Here is a 16,185-nt window from a genome sequence, read left to right as displayed (position 1 = left end):
ATTCATAATATAGCAAAAACAATATGTAGTGTATTTTTTAGAAAACAAAAGATAAGACAAAAGCAAGTAAAACTAAAGAAATGAATGGTTTGGTTTTAATTTTCTTTTTGTGTTTGACGAGAAAAGATAACATTATCATTTTCATTCTACTCTGCGCCATTGGTTGGTGACCTAGACTCCAACCAACAGGAAGGGGTTATATTTACCTTGGAAAATATTGTCTTGAAATAGGTTATGAATGTAAAATTTAATACATATAGTAATATGTAACAGAAATAGCTTTATTCATTTACATTCTCTTCCCACACACTCTTCTTAATCACCATATGACATATTTGTATTCTATTATTTCCTTCATAATATTTGATACAAATGATATTTTTATGAAACCAATTGAAATTTAACTTGTATAAATTTATTAATCCAGAAAAACTTATGTTATAAATTTATATAAAATGTCAGAAATATGTTCCTTATCAAAATGGGTTTCTCAATTTTGCTGGGGAGATTTAAAGTAGTGGTCCATCCTAGGATATCTTAATCAACCATCTGCACCTATGAATTTCACATCCATGAAAACTGCCACCTTTCCAAGGTCTGGCAGCTAAAATTCACACTCATTTTAAACCCTTCCTCCAATCTTCCTAACTCTTAAAGCTAAGATTTCCATCTGACATTGATTTTCGGATTTCATTTCTACAAGGGAAGTCTTATCTCAAAAACTCATACACTGAACACCAAACCATTTTGTAAAAATTCCTTAGCTCAAGCATCAAAAACAGTGACAGGGAACAGCTACTCATACTGAAATGCAGCCTTGTGTAAATTCCAATAACTATGAGATATTTTCATATAGATTGCGGAATATAGATAGTAAAATCTCTGTCTTTATTCTGTGCTGTATCATGGTAAAGAAACCAGACATAGCAGGAAGGAAATGAAAATAAAATTTATAGAGCAAAGATGTTTAGTAAAGTAGATATTCACTTAGGTCTCAAAATAACACATACTTTTTCTTTTCTGTGGTTTTATTTTAACCATTTTGGCACTCTGGGTATCAGATGACAGAGGTATGCCAGGAAGAGAAATCTTGAACCTGACAGTTAGTTTGAATTCTATACTTTATTCGAATCCTGATTTAAGAGAGAACTTCAAATATGAACCATTTTCTTTGACACTTGCTTGGAAAACCACTTTTTATGCAGTTTGACAAGAGAATCATTATATCACTCCAATATCAGAAATCCAAGATCAAATCCTATTACTATCCATAGTTATCACTTTGACCTAGGTCAACTATTCTTTCTCCTGTCTTCAGGTTGTACCTCAGTAATATTATTATGTAATTTCTGACAATAACCTGTGAGAGTTTATATGTTTGTTCATAGTTAAGACAGCATCACATTAGTTATCTTTGCAATTTTTGAACTTGTGATTGTTATTATATTTCAACCCCACTAACTAATGTCTGAATTTTGGTAAGTTACATAACCTCTATGTCTCAGTTTTCCCATTTGCAAAATAAGAATAATAATTATACCTACCTAATAGGGTTGTTGTCAGGGTTAAATAAGCAATATTTCAATAATTATAAAATAATATTCCCTTTTCTAACATCTCAAAGCAAGATGCATGTTAAAGAAATCATAAATAAGCATTTATCAGGATTTAACTGCTTACATTTTTCCATGATGGCAATAAGTTGTAGAATTATTATATTTAGTGATAAATTAGAAGAATTATAGTAATTCATATAAAATTTTTAGAGTAGTGTCTAGGACAAAACTATCTCAATAGCTGATGTGAACATTTCTCTCTAAATGATGACTATCATACCTAAAATAAAAGTGATAGTTTAAGAATGATAAGTTAATGATAAAAATCTTGCTAGTTGCATCAGTCTACATATATCACCTATGTTCAGTGAGAAAATTGAATACAAATATAAGCACAAACATACATGTACATTCTATTTATCTATCTTTGGATCCTCAGTATGTTATGAGGAGCAGCACATATATTTTATTAATTGTTATTAGAATAGATAACCATATGATATAATTTCTTGTAAGTACCTCATTGTATTGTGCACCAATGTGAATATGCATAAAACTATCGAACAATACACTTAAAAATGGCATAGATGATAAATTACGTATTTTATAACACTGTTTAAAAACAAAATAGAATGAAAGATTACAAATTTCTATATCCAGCTGTGGTGGAATTATTGATTACTGAATTGCTCTCCTAAAATAATGGAAAAAGAAAAAAAAACATGGATGATTTTTCCACTTTATTGTAGATGAATTCATTTTTTTAAAAAAAAAGTAATAGTTTTTTTAAGGTGAAATAAACATGGAAATATATCAAATTGAGGAAAAGTAGTTTAAAAAGGAAAAGATCAATTAAACTGCCAATTTAACTAAATTACACCAGAAAACATTGTCTCTTCTGTCTACCTTGAGTAAACAGGGATGAACAAAATCACTCCTCCAAACAAAGAGATGTGCATATGCTTTAGCTCAATTAAAAAAAAAAAAGGAAATTTCTAAGTCCAAAAGAAAGCTACCCATTACTTTCTCCAAAAGTAGGTTTAGAAAAACATCATTTTTTATTCAGTGCCAAAAATAACTATTTAGTAGTTGGACCATTAACCCAGAGAAAATGTTTACTATTGATTTTTTTTCTAAAAGTATTTACTTAAAACTACTGTAAGCACCAGTATTAAAATATGATCATAAAAGAGATCAGCAAAGAAAATATCTATAAAAGTTAACATAGAGCATTTAAAATCATGAGGAAAATGCAAATCACTCAGTACTAAGATGGTCTCAATAGAGATACAGCATACCTCGTAATGGCTTTCTTCACTCTCCTGAATGTGGAAACCCGCAGAGCTGGGACAATTCTGAGGAGTGACAGGAATATTGTCACTTTTGCTGTGTGAGTTACACTGAAAGAGATTACCAAATAATTGTGACAAACCACTCTACGTTTAGAGTGTCTACTGATGTCTACTGAGAGACAAGACTTTTTGCTATGAGCCTAATAATGGAATGCCATTGGAGCTAACACGTGTCTACACCAGTAGATACATGCATTATTAGCAAGCTTTTATAAAAAGGTAAAAAATATCCTCCAGATAAACAAATTGTCAAACTGTTTTTACAAAATTGAATATATGGTTTCGTATTTTTAAAGCAGTATTTATCTATTTATTTATTTATTATTTTTAAAGACTTTTTTTTTTTTTAGATGTTGATGGACCTATATTGTATTCATTTATTTATTTTCATTGTTGAGAAAAGACCCCAGTGCCTCACATATGCTGGGTAAGTGCTTTAACACTAAGCCACAACCTCAGCCCTTAAAACAGTATTTATTTATGAAATGTATGACTTCAGTAGGTAATTACAGGGTGCTACTCTCTGTGGACCTAAGAGCTTGATTGATATTATATACATATTCACTTCTAAAATAGATATCAAAATTATTCCACTTACCGACAGTAATATGAGAGCATAATATTATTTTTTCCCACAAGGCCATGTTCGTATTCTTTTTTTTTTTTTTTTTTGCCAACTATTCCTTATTTCCTTCTATAGCACACAAAGGCCTTTATAAATGGTATATGTGAAAAAGATAAAACTGATAAAGTTTAGTATCTTAAAATATTAGTTCACTTTTCCTGTTCTAAATATAATGTATTTTTAAAAAACAAGTTAACTAAAATAATTCACTTGGAAGTGGATGTGAATTATAAAGTCTAAGATATTAAATTATGCTTGGCCTTTCTCTGTAAAAATGTTAAAATTGGTGCTTTCCATATTTCTTACAAGAGCTTATATGAAAATAAAACAAATTTCTAAATTCTTTGTTTCCTTCTTTCTTAAATCTCTTCAGAGTGTCAAGGCAATATATTGTTTTTGGTGACTGGGGGGAGTATCAGGGGTACTCAAACCCTTAGCCACATCTCCAGCCCTTTTTAATTTATTTTATTTTATTTTATTTTTTTTATTTTGAGATAGGGGCTTGGTAAATTGCTTAGGGCCTCCCTAAATTGCTGAGGCTGGCTTAGAACTTGGGATCTTCCTGCCAAAGCCTCCTGAGCTACTGAGATTATAGGTATGTACCATCTTGCCCAAGAAGGCAATACATATTTAAAAGTATTGCTTCTTGGTCATTTGTGTGGCATAACTTTGTAATATCTAAGTTTTCTACTTTAATAAAAAGATTGTGGTTCCTCCAGAAGAGGTGCATCATTGACATATATCCTTTCTTCTTCCATAAGATACAATACATGCACGCACATATTTTTATATTAAGAGGAAACAAACTATTTTTTTTTCAAACTAGTATGTCATATTTTCTCTTAATTAATAAAATGTTACTTTACTCATCTCAATGAAAAATCCTTCAGGAATTTACTGTTAGAAATATTTTTAGAGGTTGGAGGGGAATGGAAGGGGCATGGAATTAGAAATGATGGTGGAATGTGATGGTCATTATTATCCAAAGTACATGTTTGAATACGAGAATTGGTGTGAATATACTTTGTACACAACCAGAGATATGAATTATGCTCTATATACATAATAAGAATTGCAATGTATTCTGCTGTCTACGTAAATTTTTTAAAAAATATTTTTAAACGCAAATTACTTTTAGAATTTAGTTTATTTAATTCACTGTACTTTCACTTCAGGACCATTATAGTAAACATTTAAATATACTTTTAAACACTGGATATCAACTGTTTTATTTATTTTTGTTTAAGAGAAAGAGCTATGCACATCTAGAAAGGCACAATTCAACTCTTAAACTTCAAACAGCCATATTATAAACTTTTAATCATGAAAAATACTTTTTATGACTGTCTCCTTACAAACAACTTGATTTCAATCCTGTTCAAACTGGCCTCCTCTAGTAACTCTATGCAGGTAATTCAGTGAATGTAAGCACATTTTTGCTTGCAACCTGGATAACATTTATACATAGTTTGTATAATTGTTGGTTTTGATCTCTTCCATGCTCCTAAATTTGTCTGGACAACTTCATTGTTACCTATGAGGACCTTTTTTGGCTCCCTTCTCCATAGCAGAAAAGTGGGGGTACGCCTTTAAAACAGTTATTTTTATCTTTAATGATTCTGGATATTTTTATTACTCAAATTCTGTCCTGGCCTCTCCTCATAGGTATTCATGCTGATTGATTTTTTTAAATATCTCATTTATTATGCAATTTTTCTTCTAAGAAACATTTTCTAAATTCCTGTGTCCCAGCAGTTGTTCACACAACTGTTCTATCACCTGGGGAGCATCTTAAAAATGTCAATGACTGAGCCCTGCCTCACACTTCTTAAATTAGAGCACAGGCATAAGTATTTTTTAAATACTCAGGTACTTCTAATGTGCAGCCAGAGTTAATCCCTGGGTTAAGATTAAAACTTTGCTCCTCCTCAGGACACTATTTTGAATCTTGGACTCACTCTTTTTTCAATCTGATATCTTTCTCCTCAGTGTTAGTTCTTTCTTTAACTTGTCATATTTTGGGGTTTTTTTTCATGGATATATCATAATGTCTTTGAACCTAAAAACAACTTTTACCTGCATAATACTTTATACCTTCACATGAAAGAAACAATATGTTAAACATAGAATTCTCTGCAGATAAGTAGGAATCCTTTAACAGATGGGGAATAGATTAAGAAATATTCATTGCCATTTAAGCAAGAATTTGCCCAGTAAAAGCACTTCTAAGTGACAAGACTTGGGTCGTTCCTGCTCTGCTAACATCTCCCTCAATGGGTTCATCTATTTGCACATTCACTCATTTATTCTGGTCATTTGCTCTTTGGCTGATATTGAATAATTTGCTAATTGCATACCATATTAGGATTTTACTAGCTCATCAAGATATGGCATTTAATATCCATAATAGTTTCACCTTAGCAGTGAAACCATACATGGAAACAGATTGCAAGGAAGAAGAAATAAATAAATTATTAGATTTGAAACATGGTTAGAGTCTTGAAAGATCAGCTGATCAGAAGAGAATGGTTAGCATGCATTCAAGACACAAGGACCTACATATACAAAGGCTAGAAAAATGAATTATCAAGAGCCATGAGAAGTTTCATAGTAGTTCAACCACAGAGCATGTGAAGATGGATTTAAGCATAGACAGAAGTCATTAGTGCATTAAAATCAACATAGAACCAATGAGACATTATAGAATTGGACTTCATATAAGGGGTGACTACCCAGTGAGGGTGCCATTATTTCTTTGCTTCCAACCATACCCCAAAGAAACATGAAACATGAGCAAAATGAATGTATTTGCAATAGGACTGTGACATTGAGGAAAGTTCTCCCACCTCAGCAAAATTCTGCCAAACCTCTCCTGTGTCTAATTTTGGTGCATCCTCTACTTGCAGAATAGTGAATGCTAAATTTTCAAAGAAAAATTTTAACCCACTGTTACTTCATCACTTTTTAGAATATTTGAGAGTTATGATATAAATTGCTTCTAGGAAGTACAAAGCTATAAACCAGAGCAAAACAATTAAAGTATCACTGAAAATAATATTTTGAGACCACATATTATAACTAGCCAAAACATTAAGGAAAAAATTCTTAAGGAAAAAAACAATTTAATCACAATGAATCCTTCAAAACAAGTTTCTACCTCAGGAAGAGTTGCTATCTAAAACAGATTTATTTTAAAAATTTCAAGATTTTTTCCACCAAAAATGTTTACTGTTTGCCAAATTAAAAATGAATGACTATAAAATGAACTATGCTTAAAATGGATCTGCTAAATCAGATTTAATATTGCTAGGATAATATGGAAATCAAACTTGAGAGTTCTGCAGCTCAATAACAACAATCATATTAAATGGAAATTATTGAAACTACATTTGTTTTATAATTTAAAACCCATTTGATGCTTTCCTTTACCTGTGATTGATAGCCTGTATTTTAATATATGGATAAATCTTGCTTTTCCACAACACCTATTGAACTCCTTGTGAAAATTGTTGTTCACTACCCACAGAAATACCCACTCAAACTTGCCACATAAACAGGTACTGTAGCTCTTTTATTTTTGATGCAAATTCCTAAGAAAGCAACTCATAGCTACAATATCAAGAGGAAAAAAGTCAACAGTAGCAAAGCAACAAAAGGCTTATGAAAATCACATAATCATAAATAAGACACAGCTATTTTCTTTGCTAAAAAAGGTGGTTCTTTACATTTTTCACCCATCTCTTGGGGAGCAGCAATATGCACTATTATTCCACAACTCCTCCTACCTCCTTAAAAACTCAAGGTTGTTTGCTAAAAATCAATGGCACTGTTATAAAATTCTTAGGATCATTATAGAAGTAGTAGCTTCATATTTTGTGCTATAGGTTTCATTAAATAACAATTCTATTTGTTAAAAAAACTCCCACTGAAATAAGGATTTCTTTCATGAAGAACTATAAAACATTCTTAAGAGTTTTGATACAAAAATTCTGAAGGAAAAATTCACATTTGCCGAAAAGAATCTATATTGAAGAATTTCCTACACTTAGTGTCTCCAATTTCTCTCCATCCATTTAGAGAGATTCACTTGTATCAGATGTTTCACCACCTCTATCCCACTGAAATTGGTCTACCCATGAACAACAAGGATTTTCATGTTCATAATTCAGAGGTCAATTCTCAGTTCTCACCTAACTTAAAATACTGGCCACTCCTCTCATTTGGATGCATTTTTATCCTAGCTTTCTAGGATACCACCCACTAAAAGTTCCTTCTTTTTCACATGTTCTTTCTGGAATCATGTGGAAATTACTTAGATGTTTATGTAGTTATTAAAAATTAAAGGACTCGAAAATATGAGGCCTGACCACTTCTTTAGAAGGTTTTTTTTTGCCCCAATGGTGTTAGTAAGTATGACAGTCATGCACACACAGAACAGTTCCTGGCTGCAAAATTCCTTCTCAAACACACGTGAACAATTTCTAATGCATAAGTAGACAAAGAAAGACCTCTATGCACCTGTCCTAAAAAATGTTATATCACAACACATACTTTTATAAGTGCTCCAAGAAACAGAATAAATTTATACTCAAATTATGCATAGTAAGTTATTATTTCTGAAAAATTGTTCTAATCATTCAATTTCCTGGAACCTAATCTGTCTCACATCAGGACCTGGAGCCTGTATCCACAGCCTTCTACCTAATAGTTTCTTTATATCCTTTGCTTTAGGATAATTTTTCTGCTATCTTTCATCATGATTAGAAAACAAAGTGAATGTGCTTATTATAAGGACTTCATTAAACACATATGTATTCAGCTTGGGCAACACATGCTTTGATTTAAAATGAAAACACAGTATGATGAATGTTGAAACCAAATGTTATACAAATACCTTATCAAATCATAGTAATACAGATGGCTGAAATACTTGTCAATTTTAAGGTAGAGATTGCTTATATGAAGTAAGCAAAAGGCAGACCACGAGCAGATAGGAAGGGGAAGCCAGCTGTACATGTAGTATACACAGAGCTCATTTATTTTTAAAAATTGTTTTGTCTCTCATCTTTATTTTTTTAATTTAAGACAACTATCATAAAATGTTAGCACGTTTTGATTTTCGGATTTGTGAACATAGGTGTTTTCCTTACTTTTTTTTACTCTTTCTGACCTTTTCAAACACTTGACAATGAATAAACTCATACAAAAAGAATTACTGTGGTTTTGTTAAAAATCTGTGCCATCCCTCTCACAAGATTATTGACAATGGTTTTGAAAGAGCTCAATGACTCTTATATCTTAACGCATGCACCATCAGAAATGAACAACTATATGCTTGGTAGGTCCCCTCTGATTTGACTCACAATCCATCCTCTCCTTTTTTGGTAGGAAATATTTTTGTAAAGCCAGGTTAAGAGCATACTGATGCTTCCTTCTGCTGTGGTACGAGAGCTTTCAGTTCTTTCTCTAACGCCCTGTAAAAGTAATTTTGTCTTCTTTCACTTCAAGAGGAGATGTGCTCCTCCTCTTGAGTTTGTTACCAGCACATAACACAAAGCCTGCAGTATTAGTAGTATACTTTATAAATATATTAAGGAAAATAGAATGGAATCACCATGTGACCCAGATATCCCACTCCTAGTTATATACCCAAAGGACTAAAAACAGCATACTACAGTGACACAGTCACATTAATGTCCATAGCAGCTCAATTCACAATAGCTAAGTTATGGAACCAACCTAGGTGCTCTTCAACAGATGAATGGATAAAGAAAATATGGTACACATACACAATGGAAAATTACTCAGCCTTAAAAAAGAATGACTTTTTCACTTTTGCCAGTAAATGGAAGAATCTGGAGATTATCATGCAAAGTAGAATAAGCGAATCCCCAGAAAACCAAAGGTTCAATGTTTTCTTTGCTATGTAGATGTTAACACACAAAAAGGGGTGGTAAAACAGAAGTTCAGTAGATTAGACAAACAGGAATTAAGGGAAGAGGGGAGGGATAGGAATAGAAAAGACAGTATAATGAATCTAACATAACTTTCCTATGTTCATATATGAATACATGACCAGTGTAACTTCACATCATGTACAACCACAAGAATGGGAACCTAATTAGAATAAGTTATACTCCATGTACATATGTTAAAATACACTCAATGTTTAAAAAATTACAAAAATCAAAAAAAGAAGAAAAAAACCTAAATTTTTACAAAATTGTATGATAATCTACATTCATCTATTTTGTTTTGACTTCTCTCTGTGTTTTGATTTATTTGCAGTCCGTCATTTTTCTTCTTCATTTTCTATTTTTTTTTGATCCCACAAAATGAGCTACTTGAAAATTAGCATTTCTAATACCTAAACTTTATATCACAAATGATATTTCAGAGACAGGTCACAGTGATATTGCAACTTGAAAGTTTTCACAGTAGGAACATTAAACAAAGCAGCAGTTCAGTCATCATGCTTTGCCCCTCCACCTGGCACCCTTAGCAGTTCATGGCAAGAAGTAATTTCACCAGAGTAATATGCTAAAATGTAAGGGGAAAATATTGATTTTATCCACTGCCTATATAAACAAATTAGGTCCTATTCACTTTTGGGAACTACCACATTCCCCCAAGAGCCGACTTTGCAAAATCGATACTCTTTTTTCAGCCGGGGGCAGCAGCCCCATTTCTACACTTATGCAAGGTGACTGGAATCTGCTTCAATACCATCAGGAACCTACCCTCACCCTCCTCATTTTCTGTATGTAAATTCTCTTGATCTTTTTCAGACTCCCCATTTCAGGTCTCCTTTCAATCTAGGGTCACCTTTTTTTATTCCTTACTGATGCCTTAGAGGTAGCCCCTCTTCTCTCCTCTCTCTCAAAAATGCTTCCTTTCCTTCCTGTTCCAAAAAGCCATTTCCATTTTTAATCCAGATTTGCAGAGAGATCAGCCAGATGGAGGTAGTCACAACTGCTCAATGAACAGTGAGAAGTTGACTATTGCAAGTGGGATTTATGAGAAAACAAAAGCTGATTTTATATAGTATTTTGGCACAGGCCATTAAATAGACCAGTTGGCTCCCTCAATTATAGTCCCAATGATCAAGTGAAGATAACAGATAAAAAGATAAATATCGTATGGTGTGCTTTGTTGTTGCAATTGGGCTACTTTTAAAGCATTAATGTGATATTTACCTCGATTTACAACATTATAGTACAATAATGGAAGCCATGTGTTCCAAAACTGTTAAGATACAGGAAAATTTCATATGCAGAAAACATCTTAACCAATATAAGAAAGGATTTGGAAAAAAATCTAAGAATGTGAAATTAAAGTCTGAAGAAATTCAGTCAACTCAATGCCTGATGAAACTTTTTTTTTTTCTGGTTTAGAAATCCCACCTTTATATGCTATTCTAAATTTAATGGTCTCTATCATAGCCGGGCTGACATTTTTTAAGCAATTTTAACAGTTTTATAAAATGTATAGGTGCCAAGCACCATAACCAAGAAATAGCTTTCTCCCTCTGTGTTATTACTTAAATGGTATTTCAGAGCAACCTTTTGTCATAAACATTTTGGTTAGTATAAAGTTTTAGCAAATCTGTGTGTTGTCTGTGCCCTGAGAATGTGAGTTCTTTTTCTTTTTTATGTGTTTATAGGCAAAGCTTTTCTTAAGGGACTATTGACAAGGGCAGAAACAGAGATAAATGGAGTCAGGGATAGAACTGGTAATATAGATATGTTCCAAACATAAACAATCATTCAGATTAGGAAAGGACTAGGTGAATTTTGCCTCTATTTCTGCACACATATTTGATAAAATTGGGGAATAAGGATAAAGAGTTTTGCATTTTTATAGAATTTTTGAAAATTTGATCAAGAATAAATAAGAGCATTCTGTGTCAAAGTTACTCAGCATGTCCCTCTAAATGTACAATAGAGCAAATTTTTATGAACGGAATGTTAACTGTGCCAAAGAGACTCAAGGTAGAGGTACTGGGGTGCTGGGTATGGGAATGGGAGTACAATTTTGCTTAATAAATAAATACATGGAACTGTAAATCCTTCATAAGCATTCACTGCAACCTCTCTAACTCAATATAGATAAACTAGATGCATTTTTAGGTCATTATTCACCAAGGAAGAACAATGTAAGACCACCTTTATGTAGATCACAAAATCTTAGCTGCCTCTGTAAATATTGCCACACTTTTCTTTAAATTGTTCATAGATGTTATATAGAGTTTTATGAAATTTTTTTTGACCCAGTTGTTATGGGCATACATTGAAATAAAATTTCCTCAGAAAGTATACTTCAAATACTAATGATCTATGCTTTACAGTTTCTCCATTGGTCCCCCCAACTCTTGTTTTATTACCTTACTGCAAAGCTACTTCACAAGAGCAATAATATATTGAAAGCTTTTAAATTCTAAAAAGATTATACATTATATACTGCAGCAGAGCACTGTTAATGTAATTTGGTGTTGCACATTGCAAATTAATTTTGCATTTTAAATAAATAGAAGCAGGCAATGTGGTACTTCAGAACTTTCCACACACTTAGAGACACATTTTTCAGTGCCAAATTAATTAAGATTATATCCAAAACAATATTTTGCAGATCATTTAAGTTCATTTTAAAAAAAATTATTTTCATAAAGCACCTTAGATCTTTTATACATTTATCACTAAACTGTATTTATACCTCAAAAAAACCCCTAAAATCTAAATTTCCTCCACACAAATAAAATTAGATTGACTAAAAGCATCCTTAAAAGTCCAAGCATAATGGAAGAAGTCCTGTTTTAGAAGTGTATGCTGGGAATCTGAGGGTAAATCTTTCTGTTATGTTTTCAAACCGAAAAAATTAATGAAATGCTACATAAACAACTGCCTTTGCTATTTCTACTGGTATTTAATTTTTATTCTAGGTAAGTAATGCTTAAGAAGGTACAAGTAAATGCATTTTTAATTGGTTAAAATTTCCAAGAGTTTTGAAAAAGTGCAAAATATAGTATTAAAACTAACTTATTAGAAAACAGCACTATAATTTTATAACATGTTTATAACTAGCATGAATGGCATTAAGATGCATACTTGAGTCTAAAACCAAAGGGAGTCTAGAAACATAATGATGGGCTCTCCATACAGTAAATATTGTCCTATAAAGAAGCAGCTATCCGTGAATTGCATTTATATGTGTGTTCACACACATGAACACATGTACCATGCTTATAAATATGTGCTTGTATTTGTATTAAGGGAATATTTATTCTGCAGAATTGACTTCATTAATTGAGTACTTTATTTTATGAAATATTTTAGCTTACAAAATATAAACATGAAAAATTGTATGCTATATAAATATGCATTTATAAATTTATCCATGTGATATAAATAACCATATATTGCAGTAAGTTAATGTAGTTTATATCTAGCATAAATGTACCCTGCATTTTGAGGTAAAATATTTCTGAAAAAAATATTCTGAGAATTACAATTGTACTTTCAAGTTTCTCTGGTAAAGAGAAAAATTTAAGTATCTAAATTGAGCTTGTCTTCATAATATGAAAAATACATTAAAAAATAAGCTTTTAAAATAATATTAAACTTGGCTATCTGCATGCCAGTTGTTGGAAACAAGTCTGTAAGTCAACTTTCTGCCAAAGGCATCAACTAACAAATTCAGAGATTCAAATCTAGAGTGCTTTCAAGTAAATTCAGAATTCAAGGCTGTGCCAGTTACTTGAATACTGCCTTTTCAAGGCAGATTCTTAAATAAATTCAATGGCTTAATATTCTTCTCTTCCTGGAAAAATTTCTAAAACTGACCCATCTTCTGAAGCTTGAACCAGTATATGTAATAGTACTGTGGTGTAGGGGTGGGAGCACAGTATGCTTTGTTGTTTTAATTGCACACTAAAAACTAAACAACCAGGATACCTGTAATTCCTGCAACTCAGGAGGCTGAAGCAGGAGGCCAGCAAAGTCAAGCCCAGCCTGAGCAATTTAGCAAGGCCCTGTCTCAAAAAATTTTTTTGAAAAAGGGCTGGAGATGTAGCTCAGTAGTAAAATGCCCCTGGTTCAGTCCAGAGAAACTATTCTTTGAATAGACTATTTCAAAATGTATGTTTCTAAGTTTAATATTTCATATTTTGATCTCACATATGCAAATTGTACCATATCTTCATCTGAGTAAAAATGAACAACTTTCTCATTACTGATTGTAAAAGTGATGTCCTAATTCTGGAAAGTACCAAATGGCATTCAGGGGGAATTAGACTAGAACCTCAGCTGTACTACCAGCTGACATCCTCAGTGTCCTTATCTGTAAAATAAACTTAGATTAGAGAATTTACTTCACTTCTCCAAGTCTCAAACCGGTGTTGTGGTTTTGATGTAAGATGCAAGAGAAAGTTTAGAGGTGAAATGAATAAGTTATAATAGCCTTAACCTAATCAGTGCATTAATCCCCTGAAAAGGATTAACTGGATGGTTATTGTAGGTAGGTAGGGTGGCTACAGGAGAATGGTCATAGTGGCTTGTCCTTGTTGAGTGGAGCTCCCTTTCTGCTTCCTGGTGTCATGTCTTGAGTGGCTTTCCTCTGCCACATCCTTCTACCCTGATGTTCTGCCTCACCTCAGGCCCAGAACAATGCTCTCAGCCATCTATGAACTGAGACCTATGAAACTATGAGTCACAAAATAAACTTTTTCTCCTCTAATTGTTCTTGTCAGGTCTTTTGGTCACATTACTGAAAAAGCTGACTAAAACATGTAGTCCATATGTAATACATTATTTCATGTATCATCCTAAAACCTATGGTAGACTTTTTGGTTTTTTTAATAGTCTCTAACTTTAGAACTTCATAAAAGGGTGCACATATTTGAAAAAAAGGGAATGCAAGAAACCACTACTTCTATTAAAACCATTTGCTCATTGCAGTGATATTTCAAAATGTGTATTACTCTATTAAAACTTAGCTTTCATTTTTCCATCTACAACTAGGGGGTGGGGGGCAGGCCATTAGGGATTTAACCCAGAGGCACATAAACACTGAATCACTTCCCCAGCCCTTTTTAATTTTGTAATTTTGAGTTAGTAAGGCTCTAAAGAACTTAGTGAGAACCTACGTTGCTGAGGGTGGCTTTGAACTTGGGATCCTCCTGCCTCAGCCTTCAGAGTATCTAGGATTATAGGCATGCACCACCTTCCAAGGATCCATTTATATATATTTATATTACATATATTTTTTATCTTAGAATATTTATTTTTTTAAGTTCTTTATTTTATTTAAAATGATTAAAAATGTTAATTCACAGAACTATATTACCTGGTAACATATTCCATATGTGAACATTATTAAGACAACTTACGAAAAGCAAACATTAAATTATTTTTCAAGATTATATCCCATTTTTTTATTCAGAAAGAGAAAAAGATCACAATTAAAGGACTGTTACCTATTGATTATAACTCCATTTATTGACTATACATCCACTTTATTTGCAGATATGAATTAGTACTTCAAATATCTTTTGAAATATTTAAAGATAAATAGAGCCAAATTAAATAAACTAATTACAGTGACATTGAATAGAAAGTCTTCTATAATTTTAGAATTTATCTAGCTGTGCCTGTTCAAAAGGCTAGAGTGTTTCTAACGTCTATTTTTAAAGTTAAAGTTCTGTATATTTTAAGGAACAAAACTGAGAAACATGCTCACTTTCAAGATCTTAGAAATGTTTCTTCTTATGGAATTGGGCAAAGAAACCCTGAGGGAATATAATTATACAAACAAAGAAATATCTGCTAATAGAGTCCGTCTTTTGAATTAGTTTGTCTCCAAGCTCCAAACTAATATAACTGCAGCAAAACCACTTTACTATTCATCTTTTAATCTTCAGGTGATAGAATCTTAGCACTTAGATGACTTAGAGTCCTGAACATGTCTCTCATTTGTCCTCAGGGAATTGTTCCCCTGGAGAAGATAAGTATGAAAGTGAACCAGAAATGGACTACGGAAACAAGGACAGAGAAATCTACTTGGAAAATGTATATTAACAAATATAAAGCACAACTGTATAAAAATGTATGATAAACTATATGATTCAAAATTCTACTCAGGAAACACATAAAATGCTATTATTTGTATGAGGAGTCTCCCAAATAAATTCATTCATTTGTCCAAGTACTTAATAAGTTGGTTAAGAAAAAAATTGGGGCTGGGGATTTGGCTCAAGTGGTAGAGCGCTCGCCTGGCATGCATGCGGCCCGGGATCAATCCTCAGCGCCACATACAAACAAAGATGTTGTGCTCGCCGAAAACTAAAAAATATTAAAAAATTCTCTCTCTCTCTCTCTCTCTAAAAAAAAAAAAAAAACATTAGAAATGATAATTATCTTAAGGAGTTTTCAGTATTCGAAAGGTGGTCATTTTAATCAACTCTCTATATCCCCCAAATATATTCAGCAGCATATGTAGATGTTCTTAAAAATTTAAAATTGAAGGGGAGAAATAATAGAACTTGAAAATAGTAGGATTCAATTGTGTAATATTTATAGGGGTGTTTTACCCCTATATAGCATTCTTCAATATAGAATGATAACTGTTTGTTGTAGAATAGCATATTTTTAATCTTACA

The 16,185-nt window shown here is 32.3% G+C and overlaps 1 protein-coding gene across 9 annotated transcripts in view; it reads right to left on the bottom strand.

The window, feature by feature from the left end:
• Pcdh9 (protocadherin 9) overlaps positions 1–16,185 on the bottom strand; it is an 848,769-nt gene that overhangs the window by 525,707 nt on the left and 306,877 nt on the right. For 4 of the 9 annotated variants that reach the window (XM_021728993.3, XM_040281424.2, XM_078015813.1 and 1 more), the window contains exon 3: positions 2,855–2,956. The exons of 3 other annotated variants lie outside the window; for them this stretch is intronic. In XM_021728993.3, the coding sequence (XP_021584668.2) occupies positions 2,855–2,956 (102 nt within the window). The remainder of the gene's footprint in view (positions 1–2,854; positions 2,957–16,185) is intronic. 2 more of the 9 variants (XM_040281422.2, XM_040281426.2) reach the window with 1 other exon arrangement.

This window comes from Ictidomys tridecemlineatus, chromosome 6 (assembly GCF_052094955.1).
Source record: "Ictidomys tridecemlineatus isolate mIctTri1 chromosome 6, mIctTri1.hap1, whole genome shotgun sequence".
Lineage (NCBI taxonomy): Eukaryota > Metazoa > Chordata > Mammalia > Rodentia > Sciuridae > Ictidomys > Ictidomys tridecemlineatus.
The sequence above is the reverse complement of the archived record's forward strand: the minus strand, read 5'-3'. Positions and strand labels throughout refer to the sequence as shown.